The sequence below is a fragment of the Anolis carolinensis genome, chromosome 2, assembly GCF_035594765.1.
Source record: "Anolis carolinensis isolate JA03-04 chromosome 2, rAnoCar3.1.pri, whole genome shotgun sequence".
Classification (NCBI taxonomy): Eukaryota; Metazoa; Chordata; class Lepidosauria; order Squamata; family Dactyloidae; genus Anolis; species Anolis carolinensis.
Genome location: NC_085842.1, coordinates 57,224,293 through 57,240,461, shown reverse-complemented (window position 1 = coordinate 57,240,461; position 16,169 = coordinate 57,224,293). Strand labels below are relative to the sequence as shown.

The window sequence follows — 16,169 nt, the reverse complement described above, 5'->3', positions numbered from 1 at the left end:
CAAAACATCATGTTAGACAACAAATTTGTCAGAAAAAGTAGTTCAGTACACAGTAATGCTATATAGTAATTACTGTATTTATGAATTTAGCACCAAAATATCACGATATATTGAAAGCATTGACTACAAAAATGCGTTGGATAATCCAGAACATTGGATAAGCGAGTGTTGGATAAGTGAGACTCTACTGTAAATACTACATAGCATTACTGCGCATGGAACTACTTTTTCTGTCAAATTTGTTGTATAATATGATGTTTTGGTGCTTAATTTGTATAACGATTACCTAATTTGATGTTTAATTGGCTTTTCCTGAATCCCTTCTTATTATCCAACATATTCACTTATCCTGCCGGCCTGTTTACGTTGGATAAGTGAGACTACTGTTTATTGATAATCTTATATTATCTGCTCAGAACTGGATTATCTGAGGCTCCTTCTTCACAGCTGTATAAAATGCACACTGAAATGGATTATATGGCAGTGTGGAGTCAAGATAATCCAGTGCAAAGCAGATAATATAAGATTATAAATGGGTTATATAACTGTGTTGAAGGGCCTTGAGTCTACACTGCCATATAATCCAGTGCAAATTAGATAATCTGTGGAAGAAGCCTAAGTGAGGCCTAAATCTGCCTGTCCCCTAACTGAAACCTGGCTGTCCCTTGGTTGCTAGGCAACCAAGTGGGCAGAGATTAGCCCTCTAAACTGGCAGCAATTGGATAAAAAACTTTATTGCTCTCCCTCTAATTAGGACTTTATTTTTCTTTTCTTTTTGTTGTATCAACCTTGAGGCGTGGATGATGGGTTGTGTTGTCAAATTTTGAGGTTGGGGGGCCTGTACTTTTGTTGTTTTGTGAATTGCCGTGATGCCATCACTCTTTTATATATATATATATATATATATATATATATATATATATATATTGCCCTGTATCATCCTTCACTTTATCCTATGGGGGGGGGGGGGGGAAGAAGCATCACCTCTTGGCTTCCCATGTTGCTGGCGTGCCTCTTGTAAAACTTGGACCACACTTCAGGCACGGGGCCCCGCCATAGATAGATGTCATGTGATAGATCCGGTTGGCTCAGTGCCTGAAGAGAGGTCCAAGTATTCATAGGACGGGCAATTTTGCTTGTCTGATGAGGTCATAAGTCTTTGGCCTCAGTGTAGACTCATAATGCATTTTAACTGCATTATATTAGCCTATACAGACCATATAATGCAGTTTCAAACTGCATTATGTGGAGTGTAGATGGGGCCTGCTCAGCCACAGAAGCCCACAAGATGATCATGGGCAAATCATACTCTCTCAACCTAAGAAGAAGGCAAACCACTGTTAATGAATTTTGTCAAGAGAACTCTATGGTGGGGATGTGGAGGGATGGGTATATTGTTTTGTGGTGTGTGTGGGGTAAAGCATGTAACTTCGTTGGGTAACAGCACAATGACAAATAAAGCTATTCTATTCTGTTCTATTCTATTCTATGATAAGGTCACCATAAATCAGAATCAACTTGAAGGTACACAAAATCAAAACCCTTCTATGTACCAAATCAAGAATGATGCAGTGATTGGAGTGTTGAAATGAAGAGACTTGGGTCCTTTCAATAGTTATAGCACCATGATTTAACTGCCATCCTAGTCCATCCTATAGAATCCTACCAATCTGCGGCATTCTGGTTCAGAATTTTAGATGCCTATATTCCAAATTCTCAATATTAAACCACCAATTTCAGGGTACCATAGGAAGAAACCATGGCAGTAGAAGTGGAATCATAGTACTATATACTGTGATCACTAATTTTGATCAATATCATTTAATTTCTTAACTGCAACTTTGCAAAGTTGCCTCCCCCCCCCCTTTTTTTTTTTTTTTTTGATATCTAGTCCTTGAATTTTTCCAGTCAGCATGACTAACAACTGTATTGACTCAAGGATTTAGGAACTGGAAATCAACAAAGTAACTTTTCCAAATTTGTCTGTAAATCTTTTTCAAAGTTGTTTTGTATACCTTATCTTGATGTCCTTGAAGGACTTGTAAGTTACGGCAAAATGCAATTAAGTAGAGCTAACAAATTGTTACATGTATTCCAATTGAGAAAGGAGAATGGCTTGTCCCCAGTAGCAGTAATAGGAGCAGCTGTGAGCTTGTGAACAGCTGCCGACAGGATTTATACTTCCTCATATAGAACTAGGTACAATGAAATTTGTTTCCATTCATTTCAGAGTGTAAGAGAATAGGTCATCCTTCCTCTCAGGAATGGAAAAAAATGTTCATATCCTCCATGGAAGGGAGTGAATTATTTCATATTGCAGGTCATGCATATGAAAAATTGTTCTGTGCCACGCAATTCTAAGGAAGCAACAAACTGCAGGCTCCTTAAGGTGCCACAGGATATGTTGTTTTTCTTATTGTAAGAAACAACACACACCTTTGGAAATTAATCTCATTGTACATTTCCCATAGCATGGGAATTATATTCAGACTTTGCTCCCGCAAATAGGGCAAAGAAGGGGGAGAAATGGTACTGAAAAACAGAATGAAACAAAACCCACTTAGGCTTCTGAATAGAGCAGTTTCTTTATTGTTTCAATGTATATCCTGCTTTTCTATGTACCGCTAACAGCACCAACATTAAAAATGCAATATAATGATTCAAAGTCAGGTAGTGTGTCCTAGCTGAGATGGACTTTGGCGAAAAGGGCAGCTATGTGTATCCTCTTTTCTCCCTCCCATTGCTAGTGGTTTTGTTCCATACTCTCTCTTCTTGTTCTAAAAGGAATAAAAGCACCAAAAACATTAAGTTGGGTAGGGAAAGGGCCCATTCTCTGCCCACACAGGATTGGGTTGATTCTTAATATCTGTGGAGCCAACCTATAGGGCAGAAGAAGCATCCTTGGTCGCTTCTGTCCCAGTTCATCCATGGAGCCCCACTCAGTGCATTATACGATGTAGGGTTTGATAGTTTCCATCTAAAGTTAGTAACAGCATAGTAACTAACATAAGTTGTAAAAATAATCTTATGTGTTGTAGAATTTCTCAGGGGAAAAAGCAGTGGTAATTTTCATTTTTATTGCTCTATGGAAAGCAATTTAACTAGAACCTATGACTGAGGTAAAACTAATACAGATTGAGTCTTTCGTATCCAGAAACCTGAACTCTAAAAGTCTCCAGTACCTTAAACATTTTGCACCAGCTGACCTCATCTACCTTCAAAGCGGCAGTTATGGTGCTCTTCCTCATTCATCTCTCAAATCCTTAAGTCTTTTTTCCAGCCTCACATTTCATACACAACACAAGAAATGAGGCAGGAGAAAGACTCAGGCTCTATGAAATGGTAGAATCCAAGCTTGGTGCTTGTTGTATATCCACTCTTCTCTACTCGTAAATACAATTTGTATTCTAAAGTAATAATAATAAAAAAATAAAATTCCAAAATATGAAACACTTGGGTCTCAAGCATTTTGTATAAGGAATACACAACCTATACTGTGGTCGAAGACATTTGGAAACTGGGTTGCTGTGAGTTTTCTGGGCTGTACGGCTATGTTCGAGAAGCATTCTCTCCTGAGTTTTGCCCACATCTATGGCAGGCATCCTCAGAGATTGTGAAGATGCCTGCCATAGATGTAGGCAAAACATCAGGAGATAATGCTTCTCGAACATGGCCATATAACTTGGAAAACCTGCAGCAACTAAGTGATTCTGGCCATGAAAGCCTTTGACAACATAAATTCAGAAACATCTGCCTATTTTGAAAAAGAAAATAGACAATTATGAGTACTTTGTGAACATGTGTTCCCCTGCAAGTTAACTTGAAGTACATCTATTTTTTTCTAGGTGGATTTGTTGACTCTTCAGCTGTTGCACCACCACCTGCTCCGTGGGAAATTATAGTGGATCCACCTCCTCTGTTTATAGACTGTGAAATGAGTCTCCCAATACCACACTCTTATTCAGTAGAGGTAAAAACAAAACCAAATACGAAACAGCTCATGTTCTGCTCAGGACTTTAAAAGAGGTTTGAAGTCATTTGCTCTTCATCATTTCCACCAGTAAAGTTCTTCAAGTCATTGGGTGGGCAAAGGTCAGTTTTTTTAAGTCTACTGATTATAACGCATTGATACCACTTTAACTGCCATTGCTCCATCCTCTGGAATCATGAGATTTGTAGTTTCATTAAGCATTTAGTACTCTGTGCCAAAAAACTCTATCACCTCATCAAATTAAAAACCTTGCAATTCTATAGCATACAGCTACAGCAATTAATTAGCATAAATGTTATAACTGTGTAGTGGGAAAGAGCCCCAACACAGTACCTGAGTGCAAGGAGAATGCTAATGAGGCACTTAGAAATGCAATGAAAACAGAACTGATAGATTTGTGAACCCAGATTAAGGAGTCTATGAAAGAGAGATTATTCTTAAGAGCACTGTACTGTCCAAGTTTGGTTCCTTGCTATTAGTTGCTCCTGTTATCGAAACTGAAAGTGAGGCTTCAAATATTCAGTGTTTTTGTCTCACGGCCAACAATGATGAAAATAGAATATTACTCGCAGAGAGTGTAGCCATGGGTGCATCTGCACAGTTGAATTTATTATTTATTATCATTATTTGTGTCTGGGCTTAATTTTGCTTGCTTGGTCACTGATAGAGGACCATGGGGTCCATTTCAGAGCTGTCCTTGTGAACAGGGGTAGAGTGGAAGAAGGAGCTGTCATCTCATAGACAAGAGGAGAAAATGCTTGTCCACTTTTGGTTGTCCAAAGACATTTATTTATTTATTTATTTCAAATATTTCTATCCCGCCCTTCTCACCCGGAGGGACTCAGGGCGGCGTACAATTGGCAACAATTCGATGCCGATACATCATTAAAAACAACAACATATAAAAAATACAACCAATTAAATACAGTATAAAATATAAAACATAAAACGTGTTTAAAATCCGTTCGTCCAATATCCTCCAACTTTATCCATATAACAATCTGGGTCGTCTTTATAATTTATTCATTAAAAGCCTGGGCACAAAGCCATGTTTTTAAGGCTTTTCTAAAACTCAAAAGGGTTGGGGCTTGCCGTATATCTCTGGGGAGGGTGTTCCATAGCCGGGGAGCCACCACCGAGAAGGCCCTGTCCCTCGTTCCCACCAGCCGCGCCTGTGAGGCAGGCGGGACTGAGAGCAGGGCCTCTCCAGATGACCTCAGGGATCTTCCTGGCTCATAGGAGGAGATACGTTCGGACAAGTAGATTGGGCCAGAACCGTTTAGGGCTTTATAGGTCAAAACCAGCACTTTGAATTGGGCTCGGTAGCATATCGGCAGCCAGTGGAGCTGGCTTAACAAGGGGGTGGTACGCTCCCTGTAAGCCGCCCCAGTTATTAGTCTGGCTGCCGCCCGTTGTACTAGTTGGAGCTTCCGGGCCGTCTTCAGAGGCAACCCCACGTAGAGAGCGTTGCAGTAGTCCAAACGAGCTGTAACCAGAGGGTGGACCACCGTGGCCAAGTCAGACCTCCCAAGGAACGGGCGCAGCTGGCGCACAAGTCTGAGTTGTGCAAAGGCTCCCCTGGCCACCGCTGAGACCTGAGGCTCCAGGCTCAGTGATGAGTCCAGGAGAACCCCCAGACTGCGAACCTGTGTCTTCAGGGGGAGTGTGACCCCGTCCAACACAGGCTGTAACCCTATTCCCTGTTCAGCCTTACGACTGACCAGGAGGACCTCTGTCTTGTCTGGATTCAATTTCAATTTGTTAGCCCTCATCCAGTCCGACACAGCGGCCAGACACCGGTTCAGGACCTGGACAGCCTCCTTAGTGACAGGTGGGAAGGAGTGACAGAGCTGGACATCATCTGTGTACAGATGACACCGCACCCCAAAACTCCGGATGATCTCTCCCAACGGCTTCATGTATATGTTGAACAACATGGGGGACAGTACTGACCCCTGCGGGACCCCACAAATCAATGGTTGTGGGGCCGAGCAGGTGTCCCCCAAGGACACCATCTGGGACCGACCCTCCAGGAAGGACCGGAGCCACTGCAGAACAGTACCTCCGAGACCCATCCCGGCAAGGCGCCCCAGAAGGATACCGTGATCGACGGTATCGAAGGCCGCTGAGAGGTCCAGCAGAACCAGCAGGGACACACTCCCCCTGTCCAGTTCCTGGCGTAGATCATCGACTAAGGCGACCAAGGCTGTCTCGGTACCATGCCCCGGCCTGAAGCCAGACTGCACCGGATCTAGAAAATCAGTGTCAACCAAGAATGCCTGGAGTTGTGCGGCCACCACACGTTCCATGACCTTGCCCAAAAAGGGGAGATTGGAAATAGGCCGAAAGTTCTCCAATTGAGTGGGGTCCAGTGATGGCTTCTTCAACAGCGGTTTGATCACAGCCAATTTGAGGCTCGCTGGAAAAATGCCTTCCTGAAGGGAGGCATTCACCACCACCTTCACCCACTCGGCCAACCCCCCTCTGGCTTCCTTTATCAGCCAGGATGGGCAGGGGTCTAGGATGCATGTGGTAGCCCTCACCTCTCCAAGCACCTTGTCCACGTCCTCAGGCTGAACCAATTGAAACAAATCCATCAAAATGGGACAAGCAGGTGCTCTTGCTACATCCTCGGAGACTGCCGTTAATATGGTGTCAAAGCTAGAACGGATCAAAGCGACTTTGTCCGCAAAGAACTGAGCAAATGCTTCACAGCGGGCTGCCGAGTTGTCAGGGATCCCGTCTTGGGGGGCGGGATATAACAAACCTCTGACAACTCGGAACAGCTCCGCCGGACGGTTCTTTGCGGACACAATATTAGCTGCAAAGAAAACATTCTTTGCAGCATCTATTGCCGCGGCATATGCCCTAAGATAGAGACATAGCCGTGTTCGGTTTGGCTCGCTCGGCTTCGAACGCCACACACCCTCTAGTTCCCTCTTTCGCTTCATCGCTGCCAGCTCCTCAGTGAACCAAGGAGATGGTTTAGCTCGGGTACTCGAGAGGGGATGTTCCGGAGCGGTGTCTATTGCCCTAGTCACCTCCTTGTTCCAGAGGGCGACCAGAGCATCGACAGGATCACCAGCCAAGGTGGCGGGAAATTCCCCAAGAGCCATCAGGAATCCATCCGGATCCATAAGCCTCCTAGGGCGGACCATTTTGGGTCCTCCACCCCTGCGGAGGTTGGGGGGCGCAGTGATTCTAAACCTGATCAGGTGATGGTCGGTCCATGGCAAAGGAGCGATGGTGAGCTCCTCCACACCGCCACCTTCCTCCCCTCCCTAGCAGAAAACCAAGTCAAGTGTGTGCCCTGCTCTGTGGGTAGGGCCAGATACTAGTTGGGACAGCCCCATGGTTGCCATGGCGGCCATGAAGTCCTGAGCTGCACCAGAAGGAGTGGTCTCAGCATGGACATTGAAGTCCCCCAGCACAATGAGCCGTTGGGACTCCAGCGCCAGGCCAGAGACCATCCCTGCTAGCTCAGGCAGGGAGACTGTAGTGCAGCGGGGTGGTCGGTACACTAGCAGAATCCCTGAACTGTCCCGGCCCCCTACCCTCAGATGAGCACACTCAAACAAGGTAGACTGCGGGATGGGGCACCTGGTCAGGGGGATGGACTCCTTATAGACCACTGCACCCCTCCTCCCCTCCCTCCAGATCTTGGTTGATGCTGCACGGCATAACCTGGTGGACAAAGCTGGGTGAGATTGGCCTCCCCAGCCTCATCCAACCAGGTCTCCGTTATGCACGCCAGGTCTGCCTGCTCATCCAGGATAAGATCCTGGATGATTGCAGCTTTAACATTGACAGACCTGGCGTTCAGCAGCACCACCTTCAGATTGGAGGGCCCGCCAACTTGGGCACCCAAGTTTACTGTGTCAGGAGGCCGTTTTAAATCTACAAGCACTCTGTTGCTCACCCTAGGCCGAATTAGATTATGCCTCCCTTTCCTGTATCTCCCCCTCCCCTGGATCACCTCGATGGGGGCCCCCCAGCTGCTAGACACATACCCTCTCCCTACATGGTCTACCATAATGGTAGACTCACTTTCACACGTGAGGATCTTATTACCGCTGTCTCCTACTTCTATCTCCTTTAAGGACATATTGGTATTCTAACTGGGAGCAGTAGTATACTCAGCATAAAGTGCTACAATGATGGTTACTTTACCCCAACCCCTATGAGAGTGCTCCAGTGCTTTTATCCATGGTTGTTAATTGCACTGGCCCAATAGATTTTAACCACTGCCTTCCCTTCCCGCCCTCCTCTTAGCCCTCCCTGCCCCTTAATTAACCTCCTAGCTCCTAATACACCTTGATCACAACAGATGTTAACAATAGCTGTAACTACTCAAGTGCAATAGTGTTAATTCAAATAAAAAGGGGGGGGGGGGTCCAGCAATAAATATTTGATGTAATCATAATATATACTTGATGTGGTATAAGAGGTAGGCAGTTCAATTCAAGTTACTTCATAAAGTGCAGTAGTTCAATTCTATTGGAAAGTGCTTCTGTACTCTGAAAGTGCTTTAATAGTGACACACTGTCCCCTTAGAGTGCTTGGTATGCATCTAGTTTTTAAAGTTTTTAAAGTGGTCAGCAGGCAGCAGCTCAATGGCAGGAACTTCACAACAATAACAGTTTGAGAATTACAGTGTTGGTAGGCGGTAAGTCTCTTCGTAAAGTGCTTGGTGCATAGCTAGTTTGGTAACTGAAACTTCGCCTTGCCTTCCTCCACCGTGATAGAATTATACTACAGGAGCTGGTCCAGTCACAAAGATGTCAATAGGGCAGCGCGAAATAAGGGCGAGTTGCCCCACTAGAATCTCACCAAGCACAGGGTCCTTGCTCCACCAGCACACACAGCCTTGTCACAGAACACTGTCTGCTTTCTCCAGTAGCTGCTCCTCCAGCAGCTGCTCAGCCGCCAGCAAGCACAGTGAGTAAAAGCAGTAGAAGGGGGGGCCAGTGGAAGGGGGGCAGAGCCAAGCGGCTCCAGCACAGCAGCAGCAGCCCCACAACTCCAGCTGCAGTGTGATAGTCCAGACGACCTCCAAGATGGCACAGTGAGAATATGGGCAATGGACAACAAAATTCTAAAAAGATTATTTAAAAAAAGATTCTAAAAAACCTGGCAGCCGGTAGGGATTCAAGAGTCTTACTTCAAGAGTCTTACTTCGCTCAGACGGGTCCTACAGCTTGTCTCTTTGGAAGCTGTATTCTTAATGGCGGGCGTTCTCCCCCACTTTCTTCTCACTTCACACACCAGCAGACCGCTCCAGGCAACTCTGTCACCTTATGGCTTAGTCTTGGCTTTGAAGTGGAGAATTGTAAATAGAGTTGTAAATAGAGTTGTAAATAGCAGCAGTTGTAAATAGCAGCAGTGGGGGGCTCAAGTTCTTCAGCAGCCACGCGGAGTCCGCAAACGCCCGTCCTCCCCCGGCGCCATCTTCTCTCTCCAGTTCTGACTACTTGGATAGCTCTTGGTTGTTCTCCTGTGTCCAGGGGGAAAAACTTCTCCTGGGAATCTCTGGGTGCCCTTGAATAATTAGGGTTAAAGCATTGCACAAAGAGATACAAGATACTTCCTTCCATGATGTTTTTAAAGGTAACTGTACTGTCATACCTGGAGATTATGGAACCATAAACAACCAAGAAGATCCTCAAAGTTACTGTCCCTTGTTTGAAATCAGTCAGTTTAAATGTTCTGAAACAAACAGTCTCTAGCCCAGGCATGGGCAAAAGTGGGCCCTCCGGGTATTTTGGACTCCAACTCCCACAATTCCTAACAGCACCGGCTGTTAGGAATTGTGGGAGTTGAAGCCCCAAACACCTGGAGGGCCCACGTTTGCCATGCCTGCTCTAGCCTGATATCAACTGCTTTGTCTTCATTTTCTGTTTCTGGATCTTGGCACAGAACATTGGTTTTACTCTTTGAAACTGTGAGATAATATTTCAATAAACAGAGGTGCTTAAAATAAACAGCATGGGCTTTGGGCAAGGAGCTGCTTCTATCCCTTTACAAAGGCTGAGTGCCTTTCAAGTAAATTGGGCAACCTGCCCTGCAAAAAAAGATTTTGTAGCCACCCAGCAAAACAAAGAAAGCTACTTCTACACACGGTGTGTCTCCTTTAAAGCAGGCAGTAATACTACTTTAGGTAGCATTATGTAGACTGCAAAACCCCAGGCTAACTTCTTAGTGCAACCTAAGTCAAACCTGCTGATGTGCAACAAAAAATAAAATAAAATGTTCTGTTGAAGTGCTACCTTTTTATTTCAATGGGAAATAAGTAAGCACATGCTACTTATTCTGAATGATGCTCCATGCCTCCATCAGGTTTTTGTATAGAGTGGAATGAGCAAATGCTAAACAACTAGTTTAGAGAGATGTTTATTCTGCTATTAAGCATTAAGCATCTCCATATCAAGGGCCATAAATGTGATATAATGAATATTGGGGTAGTAATACAGAACCCTTCATTTTGTAATGGTTTGCTGTTTGTATCTGAATAATTCTCACCATTTTGACTTTACAATTGACTGACTAATTCTTTGCCTTTCATTTCAGAACTGCCCAAACTGCAAAGGACGTGGGGCAATTAAGTGCCCGTCTTGTGAGGGCACTGGCAAGGTTTGTCAAAACACTGCAGAATTATTATCCACATTTTTTTTTTGCTGTATTCATTGGAGTACAAAATGGGCACCGAAATTGCTCTTATGAAAAAGCCACATCATATAGAGTGACCTAATTCCCAGTCAAAAAGAAACAAAAAAGAACAAATGCACATTTTAAAAAACAGTTGGAGAAGCAGATATGGGAATTTCCACAAAACAAACAGTTCCTTTTCAGCAGCCATGTTCTCTACTTAATTATTCTGTTAGTTCTAGAATTCAATTTTATATTTAAAATATTCAATTTGAAAAATAGTTGTTGTTGTCATTATTATTATATACATTCAAGATTATTCTGAGGATACCTTTGCCTTTCTCTTATGTTAAAAGAGTATGACTTTCCCAAGATCATCCATGGTTTTCAATGTCAGAGTGGGAATGCAACTATTGGATCAACTGCTGATGCCACAGAGAATGAAATAGTTGAATTAGATCTGTTTTTCTGCCTGGACATAATTCAAATAGTCATAGATGATCTGCTTATGTGCTAGAGACAGGTTATCCTCTATGCAAATTGGCATTTGCATTATTAACAAATATTGGGCCCATTTTGGCCTCTCATATCAATGGATAATAATTCAAGAAATATCAAAGCCTTCTGCTGTTTTTTGCATCCAGTTTCCATCCTTCTATCTTTCATGGCCTGCCTTGATAAATGTTTAACTAGCATAATTTACCATAATTTACCCGATTCTCCAAATAAAAAAGCTATGGTTGTCAGCTTCAGAATAAGCTAAGCTCATAAACTATGTTATGTGAATATGTTGAAACTCGACGTATTCTGAAGCTGGTAAACATATTAATTTCCTGCTTTGGCTGAAACCATGTTTTTAATTCAAAGATGTAAAATGCCAAACCATCTGTTATTTTAATGCTAGTTGTCTCCTTATGTGCATTTGTGCTATCTTGATGAAGAACTTCATCTATAGAACATTATTTTTTTGCTTCCACTAATGCATTTTTCTATTTTTTTATAACCTATAGCATATTAAAGCTGTTATAGAAGTTGGAGGTTGTATATAAATGTTTGCCTCTAATTTATTTAAAATGTATGTTTGTAATTATGCCTTCATTATGGCAAGTTAACATTTTGATATGTGATATTATCATATTTCTGAAACTACCCTTTTATGAGCAATGGGATAGCAAATATTAATTTTGTTGCTGTGTGCCTTCGAGTTGCTTCCAAATTATGGAGACCCTAAGGCGAATCTATCTTGGCACGATTACTTCAGAGGAGTTTGTCAAGCCTTCCTCTGAAGCTAAAAGTATAAAACTTGCCTAATGTCACTTACTGGGTTGCCATGGCTAAGCAGGGATTCAAACCCTGGTTTCCAGAGCTATAATCTAACTCTTAAATAATTACACCATGCTGACTCTGAGGAAATATCACTATCCTTTCTGATAGTCAATCTAGGTTTGCAAGTTAGAAGGGCCACTGATAAAATTCAACTACTAGCAGATTTATAGATATAAAAATGTTTCCCATAAACAACCTGATGAGGACCAATCACTTACGTTGGCTGTGACATGCAGACTGACATCTAGAAATGAAATATGGAGCATATTTCAATATGGAGCAAGTGCTAGACAGCTAGACAGCAGAATGTCCTGCTGTTTGGCTGGGATCCTTTATAATCCACTGCAGTATTTAGTCAAAAATGTTTCTTGTAAGATTGTAAAGTCACCCTTCTTTATCCATAGATTCTGTATCCACGGTTTCCTCCATTCTCAGTCTAAAAATATATATTTTGTAAATCCCAAAAGCAAACCTTGATTTTACCAATTTATATAAGGGACCCAATTTTACTGTGGCATTGTATATAATGGGACAGAGTTTGATATCCATGTCTGAACCTGGAGCCAAGTTTCAGTGGATATAAAAGGACTACTATTGTCTATATGAAATTTTAGTTTGTGTCTTGTGGTGGAAATAATACTTTTTAAGACAAATAAAATAAAATAGAACAAAAACTTTTCTTTACATAATATTTTGTTTCTTTAAATGTAGAAAAAATGTTCAGCGTGTGGTGGGAGTGGAACCAATACACTGGAAGACAATAGTATCTGCTCGTGGTGTTCAGGGTCAGGAAACAATTGGTAAGTGAATAGATGACTAGGCTACCAACCAAAATTTCATTTGTAGAGTTGTATTATGACAGAAGTCAATATTTTGCCCCTGGTTCCCCTAGACCCAGGGCTGTAGCCAAGGGGAGGGGGGTAGGAGTTCAACCCCCTCCCCCATGAAATTTTTCACACTTGGCCTCAGAGTAAACGAAAGCAAATTCTGCAACGAGACCTCTTGACAGATTCATCATCGAGTTGTCATAAGTCAGCAGCCCCTGGTAATTTTTTCAAAGGTGAATTGATGCTTCTAGAATCTTTCAGCAGAGGAAATGTATACATTCTTCGGATTTGGGAAAGGATTGTTACATCTGCAGGAGTCAGGTGCTGTCAGACTGTATCAGGGGCTGTCTAGACCCAGGGTATGCTGTGCCCAGCCTCATGGTGACAATGTTTTTTGAGTTTCTGCCAAAATCTTTCTGGTGTTTATTAAAGCACATGTCTCACATGACATGCAATGTTTTCAGCACTGTCTTCATTTTTCTCTTTTCTAAAAGCAGTCAAACTATATCCCTTATCTGAAATTCCAAAATATGCCAAAAGTATCCCCAAGGATAGCTCATAAGGTGGCATCTTTGATTTCTGATTGTTTAATGCACACAAACTTCGCTTCATGCACACTTTAATACTTTTTATTAAATTATCTTCAGGCTATGTGTATAAAGTCTATAACATAAATGAATTTTGAGTTTAGACTTGCATCTCGTCTTTATACATTTTTATTCTGTATATGCAAGTATTTCTAAATCTGAAACATTTAAAATATGGCCATCTTTTGGTCCCAAGCCTTTTCCTGTTTCATATTCCTGTTTCACAGATGGTCCTCTAAAGCTGTAAAACTATGGCTGAGATCCTGGATCAGGGAGATGTAGCACAAAGTTCTGTAAGGTGGAACTATGCCATGTGTTTTTCCTCAGCTCTTCAACCCTACATTTTCTGAAGGGTGAGGTTGGCACTGGACAATTCTCTGCCACTCTCTTTCATCAGTCATGTTGGTGGAGGCTGCAGTTGGTAAAAGCTAGGCTTGTGGGGGGAGTTTGATTTTAAAAAGGGTTGGTGGATAATACTGACCTCCTTAATAGGCAAAGAAGCAAGAATAAAGAATTGTTTAGACTCAAATTGTTTTGTTTTCTATGTTTATATGTTTTAAATGCATTTTGCTGTTGTATTTTATGCTGTATTTTGTGTTTGGTCCCCTTGGGAGCCACCCCGAGTCCCTTTTATTATTAGAAGTTATTAAATAGCATGTATCCCTGCATAAATCTTTAACAGCCCTGATTGAAAAGCTAAAGAATTATTCTGACTGTGCATTCTAGGACTTATGTAAGGTATTATTTATTTTCATATCCCCACATATGCAGTTGCTTCAGTTGTCATAGCAATGGATGGTTGAAGTGTTATCGTTGCAATGGGACTGGTGTCCTGCTATTTCATACAGAACTTACAATCACTTGGTAAGTTGAAAAAGTGAAGTAAGCGAATCAAAATTCTCTAGTCCAGTTACCTGAGCTGCAGCATTTAAAGGTAGAATTCCAAGACATAGGTGTAGAATCAAAAAATAGAGGTGGAAAAGACAACAAGGGTCTTTCAACCCCACACTTTTCCTTGTAGGAATGCATAATCAAGGGTGTTAGTCTGGAAGATTGATATGCAAAGGGATCTTGTTGCACATAAGAGAATAACAGAGAAAATGAAGACGAGAGAAATGAGAACAGTCATGAGTCTGAGGAAATTGACTTGCTCTAGCTGACATAGTTTTACATATTTTCTCACTTAGGACCCCTTCATATGACCCTTTCAGGCCACTGGCAATCACTGGCGAAATGGAAGGCCCTCTCTCCTTCCCCATCACATGGTGGGGACGGGACTGGGTGTGTTGGCACCCTGTGCCTACCAGATGAGAGAAAGGGCAGCAACATGCACCAATGCATGTTGCTGCACCACCCTTTCCCACATCATATGGGGAAAAGGGGAAGAAAGTTTGGGGCCATCAGAGCTACCCAAATGACACTTTCCTCCCTGTAGTGGAGGAGGAAGCACCTTTGGATGCTTCCACCCCACTTTGGGAGGAATGTGGATGAAGCCTGCCATGTGTCGTGTGATGGCACATGGCAGGTCCCGTCGTTGACACGCAAGAAAGTGGCAAAAAGGGGCAAAAATGCCCATGTGAAGAGATGGTTAGTCTCTGTTTTACATGCAGTATTTAGAATCTCTGGTAGTGTATGCACTCTGGATTCACAAGAATATGAACATAAACATTGTGTGTGTTGTTCATATGAAGGAAAACAGTGTGTTCCAGAGCACTGCTGAACATACTCCTCCTCCTGGTGATATGCAACTTTTGATGTGCCCTGCCATACATATTTTCCCCACTTACATTATAACAAGAATGTGCTTTCAAAGTAACTCATCATATATTTGGGCATATTATTAGAAGCGATCATTCCTGATAGCTTTAAATACTGGCATACTGAGAATATGTCAGCCATTATCATCCAGTAGAGGATTTCCTCACAATTTAGACCACAAATATATGTGAATAAGTCTCACTGAAATGAGTGGTTCCTTTTGTGTGTGTGTGTGTGTGTGTGTGTGTGTGTGTGTGTGTGTGTGTGTATATATATATATATATATATATATATATATATATATATATATATGTCATCTAAGTGGGCTGATGGAGCTCCTAATGGTGCAGCAGGTTAAACCACTGAGCTGCTGAACTTGCTTAATGAAAGGTTGTCGGTTCGAATCTGGGGAGCGGGGTGAGCTCCTGTTTTTAGCCCTAGCTTCTGTCAAACATGCAAATATGAGTCAATCAATAGTTACCACTCCGGCAGGAAGGTAACAGCGCTCCATTCAGTTATGCTGGCCGCATGATCTTGGAGGTGTCTACGGACAACGCCGGATCTTTGGCTTAGAAATGGAGATGAGTACCAATCATCAGAGTCAGACATTACTTGACTTAATGTCAGGGGAAAACCTTTACCTTTACCTTTAAGTGGGCTGATATGTGTTGTTTAGTGTTTAAAGCACAAAGCTGTGTCTTAAAATGAGAAAAATATGTTTTCCCCCACCAGGAAGAACAACATCTTAGAACATGTTGCAGATAAGGAATCTGGCCTCCCACTATACCTTTTACAAGAAGCAACTGGAGAAGAAATACTTTGTGATGAAAATTTTTCGGTAGTACACTTGTAACTTAATGACCTGTGTTTTTGTTTTGTTTTGTTTTGTGTTGTTTATATACAAAGATTTTGGAAGATAACATCTATACCATGAATACTATCATCTATACATATTTAGCTTGTAGATGGGCATTGACAGAGACACGTTTTCTATGCAATTGGATGCATTCGATCTTTTCCATATCACTACCGGCA

The 16,169-nt window shown here is 42.4% G+C and overlaps 1 protein-coding gene across 3 annotated transcripts in view; it reads left to right on the top strand.

Annotated features, from left to right (window-relative positions):
- LOC100561468 (protein SSUH2 homolog) overlaps positions 1–16,169 on the top strand; it is a 45,937-nt gene that overhangs the window by 24,290 nt on the left and 5,478 nt on the right. For all 3 annotated transcript variants that reach the window (XM_062969750.1, XM_062969749.1, XM_008119723.3), the window contains 5 exons: positions 3,846–3,970; positions 10,559–10,621; positions 12,674–12,762; positions 14,148–14,240; positions 15,867–15,972. In XM_062969750.1, the coding sequence (XP_062825820.1) occupies positions 3,846–3,970; positions 10,559–10,621; positions 12,674–12,762; positions 14,148–14,240; positions 15,867–15,972 (476 nt within the window). The remainder of the gene's footprint in view (positions 1–3,845; positions 3,971–10,558; positions 10,622–12,673; positions 12,763–14,147; positions 14,241–15,866; positions 15,973–16,169) is intronic.